The sequence below is a fragment of the Nothoprocta perdicaria genome, unplaced genomic scaffold, assembly GCF_003342845.1.
Source record: "Nothoprocta perdicaria isolate Ctin4 unplaced genomic scaffold, notPer1 scaffold_6, whole genome shotgun sequence".
NCBI classification, from domain to species: Eukaryota; Metazoa; Chordata; class Aves; order Tinamiformes; family Tinamidae; genus Nothoprocta; species Nothoprocta perdicaria.
Window position 1 is genome coordinate 52,539 of NW_020455865.1, and position 25,324 is coordinate 77,862.

The following is a 25,324-nucleotide window of genomic DNA, read 5'->3' on the forward strand; positions in this document are numbered from 1 at the left end:
CCCTTTGTCCCTTAAATTAACACTGTAAAAGATGCCTTTTTTTTTTTTCTTTTTTTTTTTGCAAATGATACATTATCTCCTTTTAAGAGTAGACATATGGTGGTTTGTTTGCTTTTGCTGCAATTTAGGTCCTGTATATACTTCTTTATATGAAGTGTACACTGATACAAACTTGTCTGAAGAAATTCAAATATTTATAGAGTAGCTGTTAGCAGGGTAGTGCAGCTGTCCTGGCAAAAGGCAGCTTTTTGAGCCTTATTCCTCAATCTTAAATCCCAGACATGCAAGCAAGTACATATGTAAAGGAAAAGCCATAGACAGCTGAAGTTAACATTAGCCAGGCTATGTCCTTAGTTTCTTTGCTGTAGCATGTCCTAAAAGGAAGTTAGCACAACATATATATTTTGGAGCAAAGCAATTATGTTTTATAAATATAGTTCTTTAGATCTTATTTACATAGTAAAAAGAAAAAAAAAAAAAAAACACTGGAAAAAAAGTATTTTACAATCGTATTTGATCATTATAGTCATTTTGGAATAGGTGAAAGGAACACAATAACTGAAGGAAAATAATACATCTAAGACCTGTACATGGGGGAAAAAAAAATGACGAATACACAGAAAGGCTAAAGCAGGTGCAGATTCCCTTTATTTTTTGTCATTAAAAAATTATTTCTCAATCAAATTGCATCACTAAGTCATCTGCCAACTGCTGCAGCTAGTGTAACAATACTGCCATAATTTATGATATGAAAGTTTCATATCAATTTAAGAGCTTCAGKTTTAAGACCTTCTGAAGTAGGCTTCAATTTGTTCCAGGGTCCGTCCTTTTGTTTCAGGAACATAAAAGGCTGTGAAAATTACACTCATGCAACAGAAAGCAGAGAAGAGCCAGAATGTGCCATAGGCTGTTATTAAAGTCTAGAGGAGGGAAGAGAGGGGAAAAATAAATATTATAATCAGTAGTGCAGTCTGCAGTTCTGTATTGCTAGAGAAGACTGTGGTCCAAGGTTCTCTCAGGAGCATCTTTAATATCTCTCCCTGAATAGGAACCCCTGAGGGTGGTTTATGATACTTACTATAAGGTCATGAAATTCCTTGGTTACAAAGAAGGCCATAACCCAGTTTGTTAACACACAAGCACCACTGGAAACGCCTTTGGCTTTAAGCGGAAAAATTTCAGACATCACCAGCCATGGAATTGGACCCCAGCCCAGGGCAAAACCTACAATTACAGACAAAAGAGAATAAATGCCAGTTAAGTATTACAAAGCAAAGACTGAATGACACCCATGTTAGTCAAGTAAAGCGTATGTTTTTTCACCATAATTCTAGGCGCCCCATGTATCTATAGGAGGTTATTTAAAGGCAGCACTGTAAATGCTGATGCACTTCATATCAGATTATTTATAAAGGTGTTCTTAAGCCAAACTTCTTGCTAAGAAGTCTCTAAAGTCATAGACTTAAAAATTAATCTCGTGTCTATCTGCAGCTGCCTTATACTATCTCAGAGCTCAGCATGGCACAGATGCTTCCATAGACTGATTAATATCTGTAAAGCAATTCAATCTGAGCACAAGGAGGTATAAATTGACTTCCTAGGACACTAGCTTGACTGCTTAATCTCTAGCTCTACCACCAAGCTTTTAAAGGTCAGCACAACTTCACAATATACGCTACAAAGCTCTGATGAAGACAAAACTCACCTCTAACGTGACAAACTTTTACTTTGACCAGAAAGTCTGTTTTGTGCCATCTCTACTTATAAGCATCTCCCACTTACCAGCAACAAAGAGCCCTAGGCTCACTACAGCAAGCCAGGGTAGGCTGCTTTCTGTTCCTGGGGTGAAGAGTAGGTCAGGATGTGATGAGTTGCTTGGTGTTGGAAGGACCATTTTAAAGTAAAGCCCAAACAGTGCAGTACTGAGAGCCATGATGAACCCTGAAAAAGCATACGATAACCAAGTTGTCATTGACTGCCTGTTGGGTAACCTTTAGAGAGAGAGAGAGAGAATACAGTTGAGCAAACAAAGACAAGGTTTGCTGGCCCTGGCAAAATGTTTCTTACATTCATGACAATTTTTCTCAGGAACAAACACTGGCTTAATCACTGGTCTTGATAAAACTGAAAGCTCCCAGAATATGATTATTCCAAACAATGTCACACACAATATAGTCTTGACAACAGTCATTACTACTGAACAGACTACGCATCACAACTGTATCAATTCATTTTCTCTAGCAAGTTTACCTGCTAAGTTAAAAAAATATATTCTGTTACTACAGAGCACAATGTTCCATGAAAGTAGCAGCAGATACGGATTAACGAAGATTATTATGACAATAAGTCTTTACTAAATGCAAAGATAATCACAGTAATAAGAATTAACACGGCTACTTCAAAGTAAAAACTAGTTCCAAGAGGTCTCCCCTACAATGTGTATATAAATCTCCTAACTATTCAAAATGTTCTTACTCTAAGCAGGACAATCTCCTTCCTCTTTTTAATCTCAGTTTCAGTCTGTAGTTACTTCAGAGCAAATGCCTAAGTTTTAATACTTTTTCATCTCAAGATTTATGTATAGTAACTTTTTGTTACTATACGCAAAATGATATTTCTTTTGTACAAAATTCAGTAGCACCAGAAATGAAGCCGAGACACCTTTGCAGACCTGACATACTAACACTTAATCCAAACTTAGGAAGTGTTTTGGGCAAGCTACTTGTTTCCAGACTCCCTAGAAAAAAATATCATGAAAAAGCTTAAATTATTAGTACACAAAAGTATATTTACTTTCAGTTTAGTTAAGACGAACAGGTATTGGTAAGGCCCAAAAATATGCAAGAAAACATGGTATTTATATGTGGACTCTTAAAATATGAAGTGCATCCATTTGACCATTTATGCTGATTAAAACTCTCATTTTGTGTAGCCCTTAAGATAGGATTATGCTTTACCAGATATGTAAAGCAGTACTTTTCGTCCAGTTTTATCTATGACAAGTGCAGCCACCGCAGTGAAACATACTTGTATGGAACCCACAATAACGGAAGCCATTCTGCCGTCCTGAAATAAGAGGTAGGGAAAAGGTTCAGACTGATAAGAGGATCACCTACTGGCCATTATACATACATTGATTTATTGAATCTGAGACAAACTATGCCACAGAACCCAAAGGGGAGGGAGGAGAGATACCAAAACAAAACTAAAACAACCAAAGAAAAAAAAAAATGCCAACAACAAGATACTATTAGAACCTGCCGAGGTGCAAATGCATTCAAATTACCTTGAAACATGCATCTTCAAAGATAGTTTCTGCATAAAACATAACTGCATTAATGCCTGTTACTTGCTGGAAGAACATCAGTACCACACCAATAAGAAGTGGTCTGTAGATTGGGGGATTCTTGAACTCTAAGATACTGAATCCCTGTTAAAAGATTAAGCAATAATTCAGTGAAAAACTCAATCCTTTAACTGAAAGAAAACATCCTCAGAAGATACCAGTCTGTTCAAAAGTATTTTAAGTTTCTTTATAGGCTGAATGTCTCCTCAAAATGCCTTGGTAATAAGATACAAGTTTGCAGATATTAGTAAGATATAGTAAGTGTATATTTGAAATACCTGAAGACTTTTTAAAAATAAATTTTCTTCCTTATCTCAAGTTCTGACCCACAGTACTGCCAGACTATATGGAAGTATATAAAAAAAATTGTGAATTCAAAATTCCATGGATAAGAAATTAGATTTCTCTCACTTCTCTGGCACTTTATCCATATTCAAAGGAATAAATCTTTGTAGAAAAAAACTAATGTGAATGGTTTACATATTAGACATGCCTACTTAAGGAGGCTGTTAAATAATATCTCACTACAAAGGACTAAAATATACTACTACAGAGATGCAAAGGGAAATATAACTGTACAACACACACACAGAGGAAATAATGGGTTAGGTGTTGAATAGCTTCAACTATCTATAAAATTGTTAAATATGGTAGAAAAACTAGATGGCTGTCACAGGTAATTAACATCATAAGCCTGACTGCTACTGATGTGTACCTATGGCAGCCAGAAGTGAGAGGAGCAGAGATGAAGATTCTTGCAATCTTATTTGCTTCTTAAATACATTTTGGCTGAGGAAGGGTGTTTGAATAACCACTGTAGAGGAGGCTATTAAACTAAGCTATGGTAAAACCCTTAACTGCAACTTCTATATACTGTGTCCCTACATGTTTTTCTTACTGTAAATCAGATTCTCCTCACCTCCTCCTCAACATTATCTTCAATTTGTCTGCATTCCCATTCATGATCCACATGTGGTCCCCTCAGAAACTGCAAGGAAGCTATGGCTTCTGAACGCTTATTCTGATTCAGCAGAAATCTTGGTGTTTCGGGCATAAAGACCATGAACAAAAGCATTATACAGGATGGAAAACAACACAATACTGCCAGCCAGCGCCATTTTAGTGCTATTCCTAGACAACAAAAGGGAAAGAGAGAGAGGACTATAAGCATCTGATATACAAAGAAAGTAGTACATACACTAAGAAACTGAAAGTATCTCTTATTACATAAGCTCTTTGCTGCAACCTACAGCCCTAACTAAAATACCTGCAATGTAGGCTCCCAGTATGCCCGTCACCACCATCAGTTGAATGCAAGAGCCAAGCATACCACGAACTTTATGATGAGATACTTCAGAAATATACACCTAAAATACAGGGAGAAAATACCTAATAATTACTCCTCTCCAACTATGGATCAAGGACTTGAAAAATAATTTGTTTCTGAAAAAAATATGGCTGCATTTTCCAGTAACTTCCCTCCTCAAAAAAAGTCTTGATAAAGTGGAGTAAGTAGAAAAGTATCTTCCAGAAATTCATGTTGCCATTACGAAACATTCTGGAAAGCAAGGAAGTCCTGAAACACAAGAATGCTGATAATGTTTGGTAAACTGCAGTATCAGTATCCCAGAAATGAAAATAATCTTGCATTATTAAGGATTCTGTTGGCCATATTCACCAAGAAACACATGGTCACAAAGAAACCTGATGCTTGGAACAGTTTTTGCATAAACATATAGCCTGAGCTACAGATAAAATCCTTTTTCAAAGGAGGTTTTGAACTTTGAATTCAACACAAAGAGCACAAATTATTTTATCTTCCATGAAGGTCCAGACTGACTGACAGCTCTTGTCCTACCATATAGWAWAMAAAAAAAAAAAAAAAAAATCCAATTATAAAAAAAATACATCCAATATTTAGGAAAAGCTTAAAGTGCTTGGCTGTTTTTAGGTACTGACCTCAAGTGCACAGTCACAGTTTAGTTAAAAGCATAAAAGAAAAAAAAAAAAAAAATCTCTCACAGGCATACAATTCTTCCCAAAGTTGGAACTTTTCAGATGGAAAGCAAGCAACTCTTAGTTCAAAAATTCTTCTAAGGTACATAGTGATAGCATGCTCCCCGCCACCCATCACTGCAGTCATAAATCTTTTCCTGTTGGGTGCTAATTAAATCCTTTAGATAAGGGAACCAAAGCTCAGCTGCATGAATCAAAAAGAAAGCAGACGGACCTCCTGTACACATATGAACACATCAGACTAAAAAAAGGTATTTTCAACAATAAGCTATACATGATTATCAGTATAAACATTATAAAACTAAAAAAAAAAAAAAAAAAGAAAGAAAGAAAAAAAGAAATGCAGTGTTTCTTATTCTTTGACTTTTAGCATTCATACCACTTCAGGATCTGGAAATGCTGGACCACCAGAAAGGATTAAAAATGAAAGGTCACATCACTATGATGAATATGCCGTACAATAATGCCACTAGGGGACACAAAACTTAATTTTGTTTTTAATCAAGAAAAAAAATGAATAAGATAACAGTAGTCTACGTTTTTTAAAAAATCATCTCCTAAATCCATAAACTGTATTGACTAAAGTTGCCCAGTTACTTCATCCAAATCACTAAGAAATTACAAAAACAAACCAACTAACTAGCATCTCTTCCCCACCCCACCTTGAAAAACAAAACAAAACACACTAAGCAGAAATAATGCCTTACTTACTGGAACAACAAGTGAAGTAATTCCACTAGCTAAGCCGGTCAGTATTCTTCCAAAATAAAGCATCCAAATATTCCAAGCAGAAATAATAATTATATATCCAGAAACATATGGTATTGAGCACAGCATGAGACTCAGTTTTCTCCCAACTCGATCCACAAGATAGCCTCCCAGTATTCCTCCAGCAGCGGCTCCTAATGTTACTACAGACTTCAGAAAATAAGTGTGTATCAGACTCCAATTTCTTGAAAAATTTTGGTAAGTAAACAGCAGCTTCTACATAAAATATGCAAATACAAAGAGGTGTTTTGAAAAAAAATGAAGTTAACATTAACTTCTTCATCAAGATATAATTCAGAATTGCTCCTCACTACAGATAAACAGCAAATGATTTTAAGATTAAATACAAAAAAGCAAAACTTTTAAAAAGTTGTACGTCTTTTTTATATGTCTACAGTACCTTCTCTTCAAACAGCTATTCAAAATGTTTCAAAGCTCCAGAGAAGCTAACTACCATTTAAACTAAGCTGGAGTTCAACTTACATCCAAAATGCACATATTCCCATGTAGATAGGTTGCACCTAATTTATGAGAAAATTTATTCTCTGTGTTCCCCTAACAGTTACAGCTGATGAAGTTGCGAATTGTCAGCAGACATTTTAGCACCAAAGCAGTTCAGTGAATAAGGCCAACTTTTAGTATATGCTAAACGTCATCAGATTAACATCACTCAAAAATAAATAAATAAATAAATAAAACCAATCACCAAGTTTGGGTGAAAGCAGACAGTATTGGGTTTGTAACTAACATTTTTGCATCCTCCTAAAGATAAATATGTATCCAGTCCCTCCTTCCCGGCCCCCCATAGTATTTTCCAGACCTACACTTTCAACTGAAGTCGTGACAATACAGCCTATAGAGCCTTACCGCAAACCACGACGCTTGATTGCTGTCCAGTCTTAGGTGGGGATCGCTGATTTTGCTCAGCTCTGGAATAACAGGCGAGCTATAGCCTAGCACGAAGCCAAAGCTAAGAGGTCCCAGGACTGCAGCGAAGGTGGCGAGATAGAGCTTCGCGTTCTGCACTCTGAGGCGGAAGAGGCCGACAAGGACGACGCTGCCCCGCGTGCCGCCCCCGGCATGATGCACCCGTGCCACCCCGGGAGCTTCGCGCGGAGCCCAGCAGTGCCCGGGCAGGGCCCGCCCGAACTCGCCCGCCGTCCTCCGCTACCCACCGCCGCCGAGCTCCAGCGCAGCTCGCGCGACGCCAGCGCTCACCTCGAGTACGCGTCCGACGGGGGACGGCGCAGCAGCCTCCGCGACTCCTCTGCCGCCGCCATGGCCCGTCACGAGCCGGGCTGCGGCGGCGCTCCGCGCGGACGGAAGCAACTCTCGTGTGTTCGCGGAGAATGATGACGTGCAGGGCGAGCGCCGGAAGCTGCTGCGCTACTGCGGGGCCGCAGCTGGGGAGCGCAGTTCCTCCGGTGCCGGCCGGTTCAGCGCGGCCGCGCGCGGGCGAGTAGCGCTCTGCCCCCCGCACCGCAGCTGCCGCCGCTCGCGGGGCCGCGGCGAGGAGTACGGAAGTGGCGGGAGTCTGTCCTTCTGCTGTGGGGCCATGGCCGCGGGGGCGCCCCGGCCCCTGCCGGGCCCCGGGGAGCCGCGCGAGCCGCCTGCTCAGGGTCACGCCGCGGCCGGCCGCTACCTGAGGTGAGCGCAGCGGCCCAGCCCGCCCGGCGCGACCCGTGGGACTGGAACGAACGGGGGTGGCGCAGCCTACGTGCTGGCGGGCGGGGGCGCGCGGTCCCGGGAACGGCAGGTTACAGCCGCTGGCTTCCCCACTAACGCCCGTCCTCGAGTGCAGCAATTGCCTCAGAGCTTGCCGAGCTTATATTAATAGGGAAGCTGTTAGGATTTTTTTTGTTTGGTCCTAAGGGAATATAGGCCTGCTGGAACAACAAAAACGGCCTTGGTCAGGCGTGCTGAGGAAAGCTGGTAAGAGCTATTGGGAAAAGTTTCCGTACAAATGCACGATTGGACAGGAGTAGCTGTTCCTATGCACTTTATACCCTGTGTCGTTCAGCCATTCACAGTGAAAAATGAACTTTCATGTGTTATAAATTCATATTTTTAAGATGTGTATTTTAGAATCTTATTCTGTGAAGATAAAATGCATAGAAATAAACATGTTATTGACTCCCACTCACATTCTTCAAAGATTTGGGTGTAGGAGCTTCTATGTTTCCTCCTCCTTTACTCAACTCCGGTGAGGGCTGCACCTGGAGTACTGGGTGCAGTTCTGGGCTCCCCAGTACAAGAGGGACGTGGGGCTTCTCAAGAGGGTCCAACACAGTAACAAAGATGATTAAGGACAGACTGGAGCGTCTGTCGTATGAGAAAAGACTGATCAAGATGGGCGTGTTTAGTCTGGAGAGGGATCTGATCGATATGTATAAGTACCTGAAGGGTGAATGTAGGTACGAGGGGGCCAAACTCTTTTCAGCGGTGGCCAGTGACAGGACAAGGGACAATGGGGACAATTTGAAACAAGGGAAATTCCATCTCCATGTCAGGAAGAACTTCATCACCGTGAGGGTGACAGGGAACAGGCTGCCCAGTGAAGTTGTGGAGTCTCCTCTGGAGGTCTTCAAAACCTGGGATGCCACCCTGTGCCACATGCTCTGCATGTCCCTGCACGGACAGCAGGGGGTTGGACTAGATGGTCTCTAGAGGTCCCTTCCAACTTCAGCCATTCTGTGATTCTGTGAATTGAATTCAGCTAGTTGTCTAATGAATGGAATTAGCTTTTCCAGAGTCATGCATTATGTCTTTTTAACTCTTCACGTAACATTTATCTTGTTAATCCTTTATTAAAACTTACTGTAGGAACTTGAGATGTCACAAAGTAGTAAAATTGTATCTACCTCATGTAATTAAAGAGGTTGTTTTTGAGGTTTTCAATTTCACAGTTAATTCTGTTCACTGGAAATAAACCAGAAAGATAGGAAACAATTAAAAATAAATTAAAACTGACATTGCACCAGCACAATTTAAAATCTTTGCGATAGCCATATAGATGACTAACAAATACTTCATCGCATTCTTGAGAAATCCTCTTTAAACAAAAGTGCATTTACTTTGTATTTAAAAGAGTATGGGACAAAAATACAGAGTAAGTTCTGTCAGCAGTTAGCTTCTCATCACCTTATGTTTTCTTCTGTATCAATATAATCCAAGGGTATACTGTTTATTTGCCGTAAGTTTAAAACTTGAAACAATCTTGACCTTATTGGATTTAGAAATTGAAAGTGTTAACCTAGAACAAGAAAGATGTTCTATAGTGAACACTAGCATGCACTGACTCATTACAAATTACATCTAAGTCTAGTATGGGCCACCTGATGGTTTGAAGTATTTTCAAATGCTTAGTACTAACCTACTGAATATTTTAAGATATGTTTGGCCATTTCTGTCCAGGTATTAACATGCAGTTTGGAATATTGATTTAGCAGTAATTAAAGATGTGATGCTTGCCTTGTTTTCTGAACAGAACTAATACAGTATTTTGATGTATCACAGGTAAATTTTTCCATAACCTTATGGAGAAAAAGGACTTTGAAGCATGGCTTGATAACATTTCTATTACATTTCTTTCTCTGACGGACTTGCAGAAAAATGAAACTCTGGATCACCTGATTAGCTTGAGTGGAGCAGTCCAGCTCAGGCACCTCTCCAATAATCTAGAGATTCTCCTCAAGAGGGACTTCCTCAAACTGCTTCCGCTGGAACTTAGTTTTTATCTGTTAAAATGGCTCGATCCTCAGACCTTACTCACATGTTGCCTCGTCTCTAAGCAGTGGAATAAGGTTATAAGTGCCTGTACAGAGGTATGGCAAGCTGCATGTAAGAATTTAGGCTGGCAAATAGATGACTCTGTTCAGGATCCTCTACATTGGAAGAAGGTTTACCTAAAGGCTATATTAAGGATGAAGCAATTGAAGGACCATGAAGCCTTTGAGACATCCTCTTTGATTGGACACAGTGCCAGAGTATATGCACTTTACTATAAAGATGGACTTCTGTGTACAGGTAGGAACTTCAGAAAATGTAGAGCCTTGAATTTCCTAGTTTGTCTTTTTTTTTTTTTCCCCACATGTGATTACTGACCATTTGACTTTCCATATCAGTCAAGTTATTGTCATGGTGCTTACTCAGATTAAGGTATTCAAAATAACTTTTTGTTGTTGTTTTTGTTTTATTTGGTTTTGATTTTTGGAACACCTGGCACACTGGTAAGCTCACTGGTCACTTGAAGTAGTAGTAAGTGCTTTCTACTTTTTTTTAAAAAAAAGTTTGACAGTGCTGCATATAATGCTTCAGAATGGTAAATCCATTTGAGAAGTACAGATATGTTGGCTATCCTCTAAGAGGATACCTTATTCAGATTAAAGGGTCTATCTGTCTTTGCAGTGTGACAGTTTCTGTGATACAATCTCCAAGTTCTTTCAATTCTCAATGTAATGTAAATGCATATATGTAGACTTGTAAATTAGATCTAACCTTGTTACTAGTCTGAATTACACATTATGATGCTGAAATCAACTTCCTTCCTAAAGACTTCAGACTTCAAGATTACAGTTTGACCTTTGAAAGAAAGCCAGACCAAACATGAAACCTTAAGTAAGAAAGAATAGTAACAAAGTTACAGTGAACTCCTTCCAGAGCATATTCCAAAGAATTCCTAACTATGCCACTTGAGACAGCAGTGCTGTAGATAAGCTGTGAGTACTGGCTAATACTCCCACATTTGTTGTTACGTTCCGAAGGTTATGAGAAACCAGGAACTAGCCTTCAGCCAGTCTTTTGCTTCCCTAGGCACTAGGGAATTAAAACACTGAAGAGGTGGCATTGTCAAATCTTACAGAAGAACAGCTTGCTCTTTTACTATGAAAGYGCCTTGTGGAGAAAACAGGTGAAGGTGTCCCGAGTTTATTCTGCTCTGCTAAGCAAGCAGACTGAGTTAGGGTTATGCATTTCAAAGCAAAACAAAACAAAACATACTCTGTGGGAGAAACACAGACAGCGGAGTGAAGGAGCCTGATATTCACTTGCTGTCTTTCTTTCTCTGTAAGCAGATTTGGAGAAATTCCTTTCCTATCTGAAGTAAACAAAAGCTTGCAGTATAATCAGGGGCTTTGCAAACCTGAGAGGGATTTGTCATATAAAACTTCAATGCATCTGTTTCAGTAGATACTGTCAAGCAAACAGAATGCTGGAATCAGCTGAAGGTACAAAAAGGACATGGGGAGTTGGGAAGCCAAACTCCTCAGCTTGGCTGAGCTGAAAAAAGGGGGCTTCAGTGTGGTGTTGAGACTTAAAGGAGCTTGAAAGCTATTTTATTGAGAAAATGCTATACAAAAGGGAGACCAGCATAAAATTGGAAACATCATTTACTCTTTGTTTCCAACTATACTCTTTTTTCATATTCTAGGATCAGATGACTTGTCTGCAAAACTGTGGGATGTAAGCACAGGTCAGTGCATATATGGTATCCAGACGCATACTTGTGCTGCAGTGAAGTTTGATGAACAAAAGCTTGTCACGGGATCTTTTGATAACACAGTAGCCTGTTGGGAATGGAGCTCTGGGGCCAAGATGCAGCATTTTAGAGGACACACAGGTGCAGGTATGTTAGCCTTTTCACTTTTCATACCATCAAACAAATCATAATTTAAATTAACTCTTTGCAGTCTACTTTTTTTTTTTTTTTTTTTTTGTCCCAAATCACCCTTTGGGAGAAAGGAGCCAAAACTTATGTAGATCTTTCTGCCCTTGAATAATACTAAGGCTTAGTTCCATGATATCATATGTGTTTACCTATAGAACTCTACAATGATGTGGTATTTCTGTAATTTGGAGTCTGACAAAAAGATGCAGATCCTACGTAACAGGGAGTTCCTTATAAGGAATAACTCAATTTGAGTTCCCTATAAGTCTGCAAACTGGGGAGGGATTTACGGGGAAGAGCATGGTAGGACCTGGGAATCTATATTTACATGTATCATAAAGAAGTTTTCCACCCTCTACTGCAACATATCCTCAGTTAAGCTGTGAGTCTCTTTAGAGTAAGGAGATGTACTAATCTCGTGCGAATTGACTTACTAGAACTCTTGCAATATAAGCTAGTTTATTTAAGTTATGCTTTACAGCCAAACTGGAATGACTGATTTATCAGCTTGTAATTTGGAGAATAATCAGTAATTTTGCAGTTACTTGTTGTTCTTATACCCATATACCCACAGCTGTTGTGGTGTATGAATTTTGAGACTACTTGACTTAATTAGTGTGTCACAGAAACACACATGCATAGAGACTGGTATTCCTCATTTAGAATCCTCTTTGCTTGTAGTTTTTAGTGTGGATTACAATGATGAACTGGATATTCTGGTCAGTGGCTCTGCAGACTTCACAGTGAAAGTATGGGCTTTATCAACAGGAACATGTCTGAATACCCTTACTGGACACACAGAATGGGTCACTAAGGTGGGAATATTGATTTTTTTTTTTTTTCTTAATAAATCTTACAAAACACTTGTAAGAAGTTTGCCACATGTATTTTTGTAGTTCTGTTTCCTAACAGGTGTTATCCTGCACCCAACTGTAGAATCTGGAGAACCTCATGAAATACAGATACTGCAAATAACTGCTATTCTAAAGCAGCTGGAATAATACTACACATCAGTGATTTATTCACAGATGAATGAATTCCTTGGTTCTGAGAGAAAGTGATTTTGAAAATCAAGTAGAATTCAAAAAAATTAAAAAAATCTTTAAAAAAATCAAATAGAATAACTATTTTGATAAAATCTTCAAAAATCTTAAGTTTGAGAATTGTTTTCAAGTCAGAACACAGTATTTTCCATCTGAGTGTTTCAGAATGTGGTAGGTGATAAGGAGATTTTTAGAGGGGAAGTATACATGCTATAGCTAATTGATACAGTAAGTTTAAAACTAGTCGAAACAGAAAAAACGCAGATTCTGCTTTCTTTTCAGTTGCTAAAAGTATCTGTATTGCTTTCATACAAGAGTATACTATCCAGATGGTCAGTTAAATAGATATTGCAAATGAAAGTCTGGGTAGTTTACAGCATCAAAAAAAAAAAAAATATATATATATATATATATATGTGTAAATATAAATATATTCCTTCAATTACAGGTAGTTTTGCAAAAGTGCAAAGTCAAATCTCTTATGCACAGTCCTGGGGATTATATTCTTCTAAGTGCAGATAAGTATGAAATCAAGGTATGTATAACATACACTAAGGTACCCAGGGAAATCAAATACCTGAATGCGTCCCTGAAATTTACAAATAAAATATGGCTTTATTTTCTTCCATAATCCATGCATGTAAAGTTGTGTAGAAAACAGTTAATTCTTTGGAAGCAAACTTTTCAATATCTAGATGGGCTTTGAGTGGTAGGTCTAGCGGAATGGTAATGCAAAATAATAGTGCTTTTAGTGCTTGCCTAATGTGTTGACTTCAAAGTGAAACATTTGCTACAAATATTGTTGCTAGAGTCTTTTGAATTGAATGATGCTCCAGATATGTTAGTTACAAAATTGTTTCATATCTGAAGCATCTTTCTTCTCTCTCCAATTGGATGATGGGTATTTTTTTTTTTGACGTTTTTTAAAAACAACCAGGCACGCAGCTTTCACTGTGATTTTTTTTTTTTCAGGCTACAAGCAATACATATTGAAACAGTATCATGAGACTGGATATTATGGAATAGGAATTCCTACTTAAAGTAGAAAAATAATTATAAAGAACACATGCATGTTTACTGGCTTATAAAGAGATTGTAACCTTGCTTTATTTATGCAATGGTTTAAAATCAGAATATTTTACAGTCTTAAACTGTCCTTTAATTGTAGATTTGGCCTATTGGAAGGGAAATAAACTGCAAGTGCTTAAAAACATTATCTGTTTCTGAAGATCGCAGCATCTCCTTGCAGCCCAGACTGCACTTTGATGGTAAATACATAGTCTGCAGCTCAGCTCTAGGATTGTACCAGTGGGACTTTGCCAGCTATGATATTCTCAGGTAAATCTTTCAGTTTAAGACTAAGGTGTGTAAACTTATTCTATAGTTCTTCTTTAAGTAAGAAATAGACCGTATTACTTTCAGTATCTGAATATGTGTAGAGCATCCTACTGTAAGGTGATCTACTGCAGAACAAGTGCTTTTTCTCACTAAGAATAATTCCATAGTTTTACCTCTTATTCTATAAGGCTCGGAAGAACATACAGCAGTCTGTGCTGCTGAGAACAAACTTTGATCTCAGTATGTTTTTGAATTCTAGTTCTTTACTTCATGTAATGCTATCATCAAATGCTCTATCAGTGTAGGAAACTCACTCTCTCTCATTACTGTTCGAGTTTTCTTTGGAAGGCAACAAAGCCCTCAAAGATGTACTGGAATTAACACATACTGTTATTTCCCCCTAAAATGAAAATGTTTAGCCTCGGCTAAGTGTTGTAACACAGCATTCCGTTAAGTGTCAGTCCTGAATGAGCTATGTAATCATCACCAGAGGACATTCCTGTTTCATCTCCAGCTTCTAAAAGAACGATCTAAGGAATAATAACAGGTTATTCTTCTTAATTTCAAGAGGGCTGAGGCTGCCAATCACTATGACAATTTGCTGTTTCAAGTCTGGAAACAGACTTCATTCTCTTCCTTTCAGCTATGCAGAATCTTCTTCCTGCCTTAACCTCTACTTATATTTAAAAGAGTCTGTCCTGGAGAATATGCAATTCTTAAAGTAATATGAAAAAAAACAATGCATCAAGCTTTTTCTAAATCCTTTGGGCTTGACAACTTTAGACACTTAATCTCTACAGACATACATAAGGATTTACTTATCCTTATGTAAAACATTTACTTATCCTTTATAGTAAAACAAGCTCATGGCTACATAGTGAAAGATTTTCTAACAATATTGTCTTATCTTCTAGGGTTATCAAACCTCCTGACTTCTCAAATGTGTCCTTGCTGGGCTTTGGAGAGATATTTGCTCTACTGTTTGATAACAGATACTTGTATATAATGGACTTGAGGACAGAAAAACTGCTCAGTCGCTGGCCTCTACCAGAGTATAGAAAGTCTAAGAGAGGTTCAAGCTTTTTGGCTGGTGAAATGTCTTGGTTGAATGGACTAAATGGCCAAAATGATACAGGCTTGGTTTTTGCCACCAGTATGCCAGACCACAGTATCCATTTGGTATTATGGAAAGAACATGGCTGAAAAGATCACACATGGCAGAATCTTCGGGAATATATGGACTATCAGCTGTGTGTCCACAAAATAAGAATTTGCATGAACCAAAGTTGGACACCTAATGGTATCATCATGCAATGCACAATCACTTTTATTTGAGCATTTGGGGTTGTTTTCGATGTAATGCAACACAGCATGCTAACAGTATTTACCACTAAATTTTGTCTGTACTCATGTTGAAGCATACTTATTTGGGCTCTGAAACATAGCTTGTAAAGTTTAAACCTCTCAAATTCACCATCAAATCTAAAATGAAGTAATGTTTGACTTGACTTTTGCCCTTTTTTTTTTCTTTTTGAAACAGAAAGTGAAGCTACTATTTTAGAACAATAGACTTTTGTACCTGTAACAAAAAATACTGGCTACAGTGTGTGGCTGTTAAACGAGAACACCCTCTCTCTCTCTCTCTCTTTCACTCTAGTATCAATCTCTTCAAGACATTTTGTTTTCCTTATAATAGCTTTCAATGCTTAGCCTATGAAATTGAAGAATTGGTTTAATCCTTTAACTAAGATCAGATGCCAACAATAATAACTTGTCTGAAGTCAGTAGTACACTGATGCAAGCTTTCTTCATTAGAATGAGCCAGCGTTTTGGGTATCTCATAAAGTTGGTCCTGGCAACCAACCTCAGAGGATATCTGTCATTGTTTACCATATTTGCCAATGGTGCAATTATGACAAAAAAGACTTATTACCATCACTATAAACTTACTGTACTTCTCCAAAAACTGCTCATTGGCACCAATATTAAAGAAACAGTTTGGACCATGTGTTGGTCATCTCATGAGACACTATGGAGTACTCTAGTTTATCTTGCTCAGACTGTTTTGATCAGTGTTTTAGAGTCCCATGATTCCTACAGCATGTGTGAGAATGTAGCTTAATTTACCAGTAAGTGGAAATATAATGAAAGGAAAGCTGATGTTCAATCCCTACAGCAAGACTTGATCTTTTGTATTAAAGGGGGGCTACCAGACATTCACATTTTGCAAATAATGCAGTTAATAGAGTGATGTGCTTAAAGTAGTTGTTAACTGTAGATTGGAAAGCAGAAACAAATAACAAGAATAGGAATTTAGACAGGAACATGCCAAAAAAAAGAAAAAAAAAAGGCATAACCAAATTGATTAAATTTGTATTAGATATATGGACTGTAAGACAGGTAGAAAATTGGCTGCACTGCCAGGCTCAGGTTGTTGATCAGTGAAAGCTTATCCATCTGGAAACTAGCTATAGTGTCCTTGAACAGACAGAACTGCAGCCAATTTTCTTCAACATCTTTATTAGTGATGCAACTGAGCAAGTTGCTGGACAGTCTGAAACTAGCGGGGAGACAAGGCACTATGGGAAGGGAAAGCCATCAGTAAATYAAAGAGTAGGGATCCTTTTCTGAGGGACAGATGGGAGAAATGGGCTGACAGAAGCCTCATAAACGTGAAAGAAAGCAAATACTAAGTCCCGCACTTGACAATACAATGGCATGCAAGAAGACAGACTGGAACAGGTTTACAGGAAAGGATCCACAACTAATTTTAACAGGACCTGTGACTGAGCAGGACATCTGTATCCTGAGCTATACTGGGAAGTGCAGGTCAAGGTTAGGGATTCTTCCTCTCCAGCATGTGAGATCACATCTGCCCAGATTCCAGTGTGAAGCTCCCCAATACAAAACAGATAGGACCACACAAAAAGTCTAGTGAAAGACCTAAGAGATAGATGGTGGACTGCAGTATACTGTCTAAAAAAAAAGCATGAAAGTTGGGTATGTCCAGCTTTCAGAAGAGATCTGGGGCTGGGGGAGAGAAGCAGAGAGACATCTTATTACTTCCTCCAAGTACATAAAGGGAGAACACAGGAAGAAAACATCAGATTCCTCTGGCTGCCTTGTAGCGGAAGGAGCAATGATCATGAATTGCAACTTCAGAAACTCCAGCAAACTCTCATGAATCCAATAGAAGATAGTCTACCACTGAAACAGCTTGACTGGTTGGTTACAAGTCCAACCTTTCAGGATAAGTACCTGAGACCATCCTACTTTGAGCAGGTAGTTGAACTGCACACCTCCAGCTGCCCCTTCTAACTATATGAATATCTAATTTTCAATGAATCCCTCAGTAAGCAAATTACTGCCTGTGCAGCAGGCACCGCTAACATAAACACAACTTCCAGAGTTTCCTGAGCTGTAGCACCTTGGCAGATGTTACCACTGTGAAGTCACTACTACAGCTTGTTAAAGTTTACTGGAAAAGGGATTCTGCTATTTCCCAACTTCCAAAATGTTCTGAACAAATTATTACTCCTAAATTTAAGTATGTGGCACCACAAAAGAGGCAATGAAAATGTGGAGGATTGTAAGTTAAATATATGAAAGCTTGCTCCTAATCACCTTCTTTCTCCCTATCTTGCCCTCTGCCCACATACACAAGGGGTTTCCTGGGGATGGGGGGAAAGGGAAGACCTAGCAAACACAAAACATGACTAAAAGTGAGAAATTACAGCAAGTGCTTTTTTTTTTTGCTTCCTTGCTTGCTTTTCTATCTGATCCTTTAGATTAAAAATGAAAAATTACACTGTACTTATTTACATAGGAGTTGGGGAACATTCACATCCACATAATGAAGCAAAACAATACAGCTTGATAACCATATAACAAATTAAAATCTTATCGGGGGGGAGGGGGGGTCTGATTCTGGTAAATGAAACCAAAATGTTAATCTTCAAATCTAGGGTGGAAAGAAAGAGGGAAAAAAAAGAAAAAAAAAAGAAAAAACATAAGTAAACTGCCATTATTTCTTACTGTCATCCCACACAGCAACAAGCTGCCTTAAGGCCTTATCATCAGTCTGTAGCCCCTTACCCCATTTTAACAGTTGCAATACAAAGCAGCACTCAGCACGTTCAATAGCTTCAGAGCAGCTGTTAGTAGCAAATAAAAAGCTATCACTCTGTCTTAAGCAAATTACARCTCTCACAGAACTAGGTACTTGACAAAAACTCTAAAAGCTATGTTTAGTGTTATAGTAATTCACCAATTTAACAAACCCTATTCTCAATAATATGCTTTTTTAATTGAAATAGGTGTGTTTGCTCAAGTCATTTTCCCACTGCATTAGAGACACAAGTAAACAGCTATATTTTTCGGTAGCCTCTAAAGACAGCTACATTTCTTCCCCCACCACGTATTTAGATATTAATAACAAGTTAATTCTTTCTTTGTACTGGACACATGCAAGAGGGTAGGAAAGCAAAAAAGACAGAAAGCAGGAAAATCCTATTCCAGCATTATGAGTTCCTATGTCTTGAGTAATGCCCTTTCAAACTTACAGGCTATTAAACAAAAAAATTATCATTAAGCCTAAGGTCTCACATTTCAAAAAGCTGCAGAAGAGACTTTATCAGAAAAACTTAGCTGTGTATTAGACCTTGATAACTTTGTATTATTATATAGAGGCATATTTCAGGTCACAGATTAAAAAAAGTACCTTCATACAATGCATAAAAAGAATCACTCCATCACCATCCAATTTTACAAAACTCTGCATGTGGAAATATTTCCAGTGTGAGCTTTTATATGACACCTTTTGGCTCCCCATGGGCATGGGCAGCTCTCCACTTTGCCTCCTTACAACCAAGGTTTCACTCTTGACCTTAAAGTACTGTTTGATACAACACTTTGTTAACATTCATGATTAAGGATGAGTTATACCTCCACAACGTTGTATCCCTGATCAGGGACTCCTGGGGAAGGTTTCCTTGGAGGGGCACTCTGCAGTGATAAATAAGGGCAACATCCACAGGAACGCTCACGCTGTTCCCATAAGCACGTAGGACTGAGTGAACTGAAGTCTGAACCACCTTTCTGGGATCAATTATCATTTTTTTGGGATTGATTACATCTTTCCTGTCTGGTTCCCTGTGAACATGCTGCAATATGTTAACACCTGGTACAACATTCCAGGATGAAATGTTGAAAGTGTGGGTAGATATGGTTTCAGGGAAAATATGATTCTCAAAGAGAAAAACGCCAGTCCCTGGGTTTTGTTCCTGAAGACTTTTCATCATTGTTTTCCAGTCTGGGTGCTTAAGGGGAAGAATTATTTCATCTGCATCATTAAGAACCACAAACTTGCTCCGCAGCATATTACGATATACACAGTCATTTAGGGCTGTGATTTGGCCATAATAACCAATGTGCGTTCCATCTTGCGTGAAATGCCATTTAGTAGAAACCTTGAGGTATGAATTTATTGGCCAGGGAATTATCTCTACAGTTCCTTCTTCCATATAAAACTTCAAGACTTTCTCCATCAGCTGGCTGCAGCTGTTCTTATAGATGACRACTTTCTGCACCCCAAGAATCTTGTACATCTCCATACTCTGTATAAACTGTAGGACATTGTTGTAATTTCCAAACATGGCAGAGATGCATACAGTGAAATCAACAGAAAAAGTGTCAACTTTGCGGTTTTTAATTTCAAACCTTGGTAGCTGGTCAATATTTCCATGCGGGGACCAGTGGATTGACACATGTGTTGGATCACAGTTTGGCGGTTCCAAACAAACTATGTCTGCTGCACCATAAGGGAATCCAAATCTATCTGAATGAACATCAATTTYTGMWTTKGWSRYMTRTAYYTYWCCATGAGGCTGACAGCAGAACCAGCAGTAAAGTTCTTTTACATCTTCATGATGAACAATCCCAATCACACGAGTGACTTTGCTTTCTCTGTCATCGAAGTATGGGGCAACGATAAAAGTTTTGTTATCTTTTAAGGGTGTTATTGTGTTATTGGCAATTTCCCTTCTGCATTTTCTACCCTCTTGAATTATTCTGGGCAGAAGCGAAAGTCTCTGTGACCTAAGATAAGAAATGGTGACCATTAAAGCTAAAGCAATAATAAGCACAGCAGCGACAAAGTAGGATTTTTTCCCACCACAGAGTTTGCTGAATCTATCTAATCGTGGATGCAGATTTCTTTGTCCTTTCAGCTTATGTTGATGCATCTGCAAGAATGAAAACATACAACGTCAGACAATATTGACTTACATTCATTACTCTAGAATTTCATAACCAAGATAGTGGAGCAAATATCTATCAACATGCATTGATCTATCAGTGACTTGATCAACAGGCTTTTATGCAAAATGAATCACAGTACTGCAGTACTGTCCATAACTCTCTGAATGGCCCTGAACATCAGTGGTTTGAACCAGTTTCTGTATATGGAAGTTTCTTTAGGATCTGTGAGAGAATACAATATTGGAATATATATGATCATCAATAAACGGTAGAACAGGAAGCTATTATTCACAATTTTCTATAAATCAGATTTTAGATCATTTAAGTCATTAATTATACAGTAATTTTAAAACACAACAAAACCATGTTTGTTTTTTCTACACAGTGTCTAAGTAAATTACACAAAAACTAAATTCAACTGGATTTACCACAGGGATGTTAGGGGCAAAGATGCAACTGAAAGGTATACAGCAAGATTAAGCAAGTAAATAAAAAGCATGTCAATTAGGGACTATTAGACATGATGGTCTAGATACTATATCTTGTAAATTCCCTAACCTGCAGTTTGGTATAGCTGAGACGATACCTACATATAAAGCTCACTTGATACAATTCAGCAGAAGACAAGTGAACTGATAGAAGTACACTCCACTTATAAATGCTACCACACTCAGCATTGTGTAAGGCAGGGTTTGCAGGGAAAGCATTATTCTCACATTAATCTGAACAGTGCTTCAGATCGGCTAACATCGCTTTAATGTTGGCAGCCGGCAGATGGTGAGGTCTTCCTCTCCTGCTGCTGCAGAGTGACCCATTAGGGCCAAAATCCTTAGCAGCATTCACATGCTAGCAAGTGTTGAGGTTTGAAAGGGTTGGGTTCAAGGCTCACACAAATAGCAGTTTCTGTAAGTGGAACTCAAGATTAACATTTTCTTTAAATATTAATCATTAGGGATACAGATATAACGAATAGTAAGGAGACAGCAAACCTCTCCAAAGGCCTTTTTGTTCCAAACATTCTCAGAAGAAAAGTGCCCCAGATTAAACAAATTGCTGTCATTTAGATGAGAAAAACTCAACTGTGTAGGATAAAGTCCCAGACTTACTCAGCGAGAAGAGTGGGGTAAAATTTCCCCCCATGGAACAAACTTATTCTATTGCAGAAGACGAACATGTTTCTAGTAGGCATATCAGGGCTGTACAGAGCCAGATTCTGAGCAGAAAATTTGTGCTGCTAACCTAGCCAAATTTGTATGTGTGTAATTAATAGAGAAAGCAAGTAGTAATATAATAGATGTAGCAGTTTGTGGAAATTCATGTATTTCTTGTCCTTCCACTTATTTCTTAAGAATTGTAGTTACTTGTTTTATTTTTTTAAGTATCGTTAAAGAGTATTCAAAATCTCAGAATGTTCTTGAAAAAATGCTCTTAATCTACTGTAAAATCAGAATTTTAGGAAATACAGGAAATTAGAAGGAAATATTTCACACATTGTACAGATATTTTGAGAGCTTCTATTCTGATAGTCTTTTGTACTGTAACAGAATATTATAATTTCAAATTTATAGGAGCAAAGTAAGAATGAGACAAATCTATAAAGTATACAAACACCTAAATCTATAATTTTGATCCAGAGATCATACTCTGCATCTTCCTAACTCTGGAAGTGGCCAAGTTCGCTTTCACTTTCACTGTTTGATTTGGAAACTTCCTTAGAGGACTGTTTTTCTTCTTCTCAACATATTTATGAAAATTAGTAATCTAACCTCTGAATCTCAGCTGAGTTTAGGCAGAATTGATCAAGTCTTCATAAAGAATGTGCAATATTTTGCCCAATTCTTTTCTCCTCAGAAAGACAAGTAGTAAGAGATAAGGTCACAACACAATCCATAAAATGTCCTGTTTCCCAAGACTGATATGATTTATAGCAGTCTTTGACAGCTCCCAGGAATTTGCTTTGCAGTGGAGAATTGTCATTAGAGAAAATGTCAGTATACCAGACTGGGGACCAAGCAGAACAGCAACAGAAGGCAAGACTCTATATTTTACCTCTGAAGTGGAAAATCTCTCCAGAAATACTTAAAATTTAGAGCAGAAACAAAAGCAAATGTATAGTTAAAAGCCTGATACTGTCAGAACTTTCTGCTGGAGAGCAGTAACTAATAACAACTAAAAATCTGTAAGGTCTCCTTTTTTTTCTGTTTTTTTTTTTTTTTTTTTTTAAATCAAACTTCTGAAGTCAGGCAGAAAGTTTACCTGGAGCATTTATTAATCTTATTCTTAGTGTTCTGATAACACAAAGCAGGTCCCATTTAACATTTTAACATTTCTCTTTGATCTTATTATGATTTAAATATTGTTCAGTCCTATAGAATAAATGACCTTTATTAAAAACATCCCACAATAAATCAATATTAAAAATACAATTGATTTATTATGAGATATTAGTTGCTTCTTCTGCTTTTGTAGGCTATAAATAATGATCAACAAAGCTTATTTTCAACTGCATTTTGAATATGAAGCATCAGAAAACAAACATACCTTTCAAAGCAGACAGCAGAGTAAAGTTTTGTTCAGTTCTCCAAGTGGTTCTCCACACAGTTACTTTTTGGTATGGTGTATCTACCAGTTGTTCAATTCTATGCAGAAGCAAAAACTTTATTTTTTTTTAAGATAAATTGCAAAAATTGTTCAATACAGCATGAGACCAAGAAAAATGTAGACACAGTACCTAAGATGCTTGCCAAGACATTTTAATTCAAATGCTTGGTGTGCCTTAACCTTAGTAAAATATCCACACCTACCAGAAAAACAAGTTTAACCTCTTTTGAGCAAGGCATACAGCTGCCTCTCAACACCCTAATTTAAATTACAAAACTTTCTAAGTAATTGCTCAAGYAAATCAAACCTAGGCTCTTAGGTGATTTTTTCTAAGGCTACATTGTTAAGTTTCCTTGTGGAAATTACTATGATGGAGTCACATCCCTCTTAGTCTCCCTTTTTGATAGTTCTTCATTAAACAAGACAGACTGTTCTAATTTATATTTATTAGAAAAACACACTTGCTTAGCAGCTTCCTCTCTAACCTCATTTCAATTAATATCTAGCACAGAAGACAAAAAATGGATGGCCCTCTTTCATTTGTATATGACAATTTGAAGCCTCTATCACTATAGGAAAAAGTCTTTCAACATATCTTAGCATTACATATTTTTGCAGATGCATCACATTGCACAGATACATCTGAGCTTGTTTGTCTTAAATCTGGGATTACCACACCAACCCTGTCTTTCACCTGAGAGTGCCATTACTCAATCTGTTTTCTTCTTCAAGAAGATCATAATAGTTCAATCAGCTACTACAAGAACTCATCAAAATTTCCCCTATTTCATTAGTTGTCCTTCTAAAATCTAAAGCCTTCTATCCAATCAAGATGACAGTTTCAGACTTGGATGCCTAAATGACCTTTCCCCTGCCCTCCCTTCTGAAACAAAACAACTACTATTTTTTTTCCTCCATATTGGAATACTGTGAAGGTGACACAATTAGTAAGGTTCTGTTTCTGGTTCCTCAATAATTTGTCTTTCTAGAATTTTGGAATTTAAATTACTCAGCACCCTCCACCTGGAATATTATTTTATTTTTATTTAGGTCTTTGCTATTGTAACTGCTGTTTTCAGACCTTTGTTCCCGTTATCTTTATCTTCCACAGCTAACATTATCCTTACAAAACTTACAAAAACTTTAATTAAAGTTTTAATTTAATAATGACCTGACTCCTCAGGTCATTATTAATCTTCCCTACTATATTATCTACAATGTGGCCTTCCTTTCAAATTTGTTTCCTTTGTACTGAAACAGCTGATGATATTTCCTGGTAGTCAATATTCTTTTCTAAGGCTATACAATTTAATTGCCAGTATCACTCACTTGACCCCTACACCTCCTGACCAGGGGTGGGGATGGGAGAAATACACATTCTTCAGAAGGGCCGCAGAGAGAGACAATTCAAAGTTTCAGTTCCTAGCCAGCACTGGATTCAATAATACAGGAATGATGAGGACCTTACCCTTGAACTATCCACATCCAGAGTATAAACCAAGGCTAAGAAATATCCTTTTTTTTTTTTTTTTTTTTTTTTTTTAAGGTATAATAATTGGGCTTATTGCATTGCCAGAAGTAGCAATACACAACATTGATGCTTAAATATAAATAAAAGGTTCAAAGAGAATAATAATCATTGCTCATCTTAATCTATACTCTCTCTGATTGCTTTTTGTTTTTTTTTCTGAAGGAATGTTTCCAATTCCAGTGGGTTTCTACTGTTATATGATCTAAATTATTGGTTGAGGGGTAAAATTGATGACACTATTACTTCACTGTTGATAAAATAGCACTCTAACAAGTTGCCCATTTCTCAATGTGAATACGGCAGAGTATAGCATAATTTCCTAGTATCTGTTTGTGTGTTAGGCCTGGCACAAAGGCAAAAACATGTAACTTACTGTACAAATATAAGTACATGCACATCCGATTGTAAGCACAAGAGTAAACAATAGTAACAAATAGTTTATATGTTCTTTGAAGAGTAAGAGATCAAAAACAGAGGCAAAATAAAAGTCTCAGGACAACAGTTAAAAGGTCGGTATTTTTTCCAGCTCTTTATCTTTCACACTGAAACCACTCTTTCAGGAGTGGTTTCTTTTGCAGACTTTAAATCTGCAATTAAAATCTCTGATGGGGGGGTATATGCTGATAGAGGCTCAAAAAGAAAAGTGTGTTGCGCAGTTAATAAATACCTTTACATTAGCAGCAAGGGGTGACGACGGGTAGCCACGATCACAGCCGGCTGCCAAGCGCCGTCTGCGGGCGGGAGCAGCGCCGCGCGCC

General features: G+C 37.9%; 3 protein-coding genes across 7 annotated transcripts; 1 reads left to right on the forward strand and 2 right to left on the reverse strand.

The window, feature by feature from the left end:
- Positions 1 to 709: 709 nt before the first annotated feature.
- SLC2A8 (solute carrier family 2 member 8) lies at positions 710 to 7,458 on the reverse strand. 3 transcript variants are annotated; one of them, XM_026049423.1, is made up of 10 exons: positions 7,349 to 7,458; positions 6,998 to 7,059; positions 6,074 to 6,280; positions 4,614 to 4,713; positions 4,266 to 4,477; positions 3,287 to 3,430; positions 2,958 to 3,066; positions 1,783 to 1,941; positions 1,079 to 1,224; positions 710 to 920 (listed from the first exon to the last, which is right to left on the reverse strand). In XM_026049423.1, exons 3-10 carry the CDS (start codon positions 6,197 to 6,199, stop codon positions 783 to 785), a joined length of 1,134 nt encoding a protein of 377 aa, XP_025905208.1. In that variant the 5' UTR covers positions 6,200 to 6,280; positions 6,998 to 7,059; positions 7,349 to 7,458; the 3' UTR covers positions 710 to 782. The 3 variants fall into 3 exon arrangements, with proteins under 3 accessions (XP_025905208.1, XP_025905207.1, XP_025905206.1); XM_026049422.1 differs by having other exon boundaries at positions 6,998 to 7,116; XM_026049421.1 differs by having other exon boundaries at positions 6,998 to 7,157.
- Positions 7,459 to 7,723: 265 nt separating this feature from the next.
- Positions 7,724 to 16,005, forward strand: FBXW2 (F-box and WD repeat domain containing 2). 2 transcript variants are annotated; one of them, XM_026049450.1, is made up of 7 exons: positions 7,724 to 7,777; positions 9,647 to 10,156; positions 11,559 to 11,753; positions 12,477 to 12,610; positions 13,287 to 13,373; positions 14,007 to 14,176; positions 15,091 to 16,005. In XM_026049450.1, exons 2-7 carry the CDS (start codon positions 9,667 to 9,669, stop codon positions 15,377 to 15,379), a joined length of 1,365 nt encoding a protein of 454 aa, XP_025905235.1. In that variant the 5' UTR covers positions 7,724 to 7,777; positions 9,647 to 9,666; the 3' UTR covers positions 15,380 to 16,005. The 2 variants fall into 2 exon arrangements, with proteins under 2 accessions (XP_025905235.1, XP_025905234.1); XM_026049449.1 differs by lacking the exon at positions 7,724 to 7,777 and having other exon boundaries at positions 9,549 to 10,156.
- Positions 16,006 to 18,589: 2,584 nt separating this feature from the next.
- Positions 18,590 to 25,296, reverse strand: LOC112955972 (beta-1,4-galactosyltransferase galt-1-like). Of its 2 annotated transcripts, XM_026049452.1 has the most exons (3): positions 25,234 to 25,296; positions 22,976 to 23,073; positions 18,590 to 20,418 (listed from the first exon to the last, which is right to left on the reverse strand). In XM_026049452.1, exon 3 carries the CDS (start codon positions 20,416 to 20,418, stop codon positions 19,063 to 19,065), a length of 1,356 nt encoding a protein of 451 aa, XP_025905237.1. In that variant the 5' UTR covers positions 22,976 to 23,073; positions 25,234 to 25,296; the 3' UTR covers positions 18,590 to 19,062. The 2 variants fall into 2 exon arrangements, with proteins under 2 accessions (XP_025905237.1, XP_025905236.1); XM_026049451.1 differs by lacking the exon at positions 25,234 to 25,296 and having other exon boundaries at positions 22,976 to 23,479.
- Positions 25,297 to 25,324: the final 28 nt, after the last annotated feature.

Excerpts from the sequence above, each read along its gene's own strand:
- FBXW2 (XM_026049450.1), top strand. The coding sequence starts at position 9,667 with ATGGAGAAAAAGGACTTTGAAGCATGGCTTGATAACATTTCTATTACA. Across the intron at positions 13,374-14,006 it reads CAGATAAGTATGAAATCAAG|ATTTGGCCTATTGGAAGGGA; the intron begins GTATGTATAACA and ends CTTTAATTGTAG. Across the intron at positions 14,177-15,090 it reads GCCAGCTATGATATTCTCAG|GGTTATCAAACCTCCTGACT; the intron begins GTAAATCTTTCA and ends CTTATCTTCTAG.
- SLC2A8 (XM_026049421.1), bottom strand. The coding sequence starts at position 7,410 with ATGGCGGCGGCAGAGGAGTCGCGGAGGCTGCTGCGCCGTCCCCCGTCG. Across the intron at positions 4,478-4,613 it reads ACTGGGAGCCTACATTGCAG|GAATAGCACTAAAATGGCGC; the intron begins GTATTTTAGTTA and ends TTTGTTGTCTAG. Across the intron at positions 1,225-1,782 it reads CCTAGGGCTCTTTGTTGCTG|GTTTTGCCCTGGGCTGGGGT; the intron begins GTAAGTGGGAGA and ends CTGTAATTGTAG.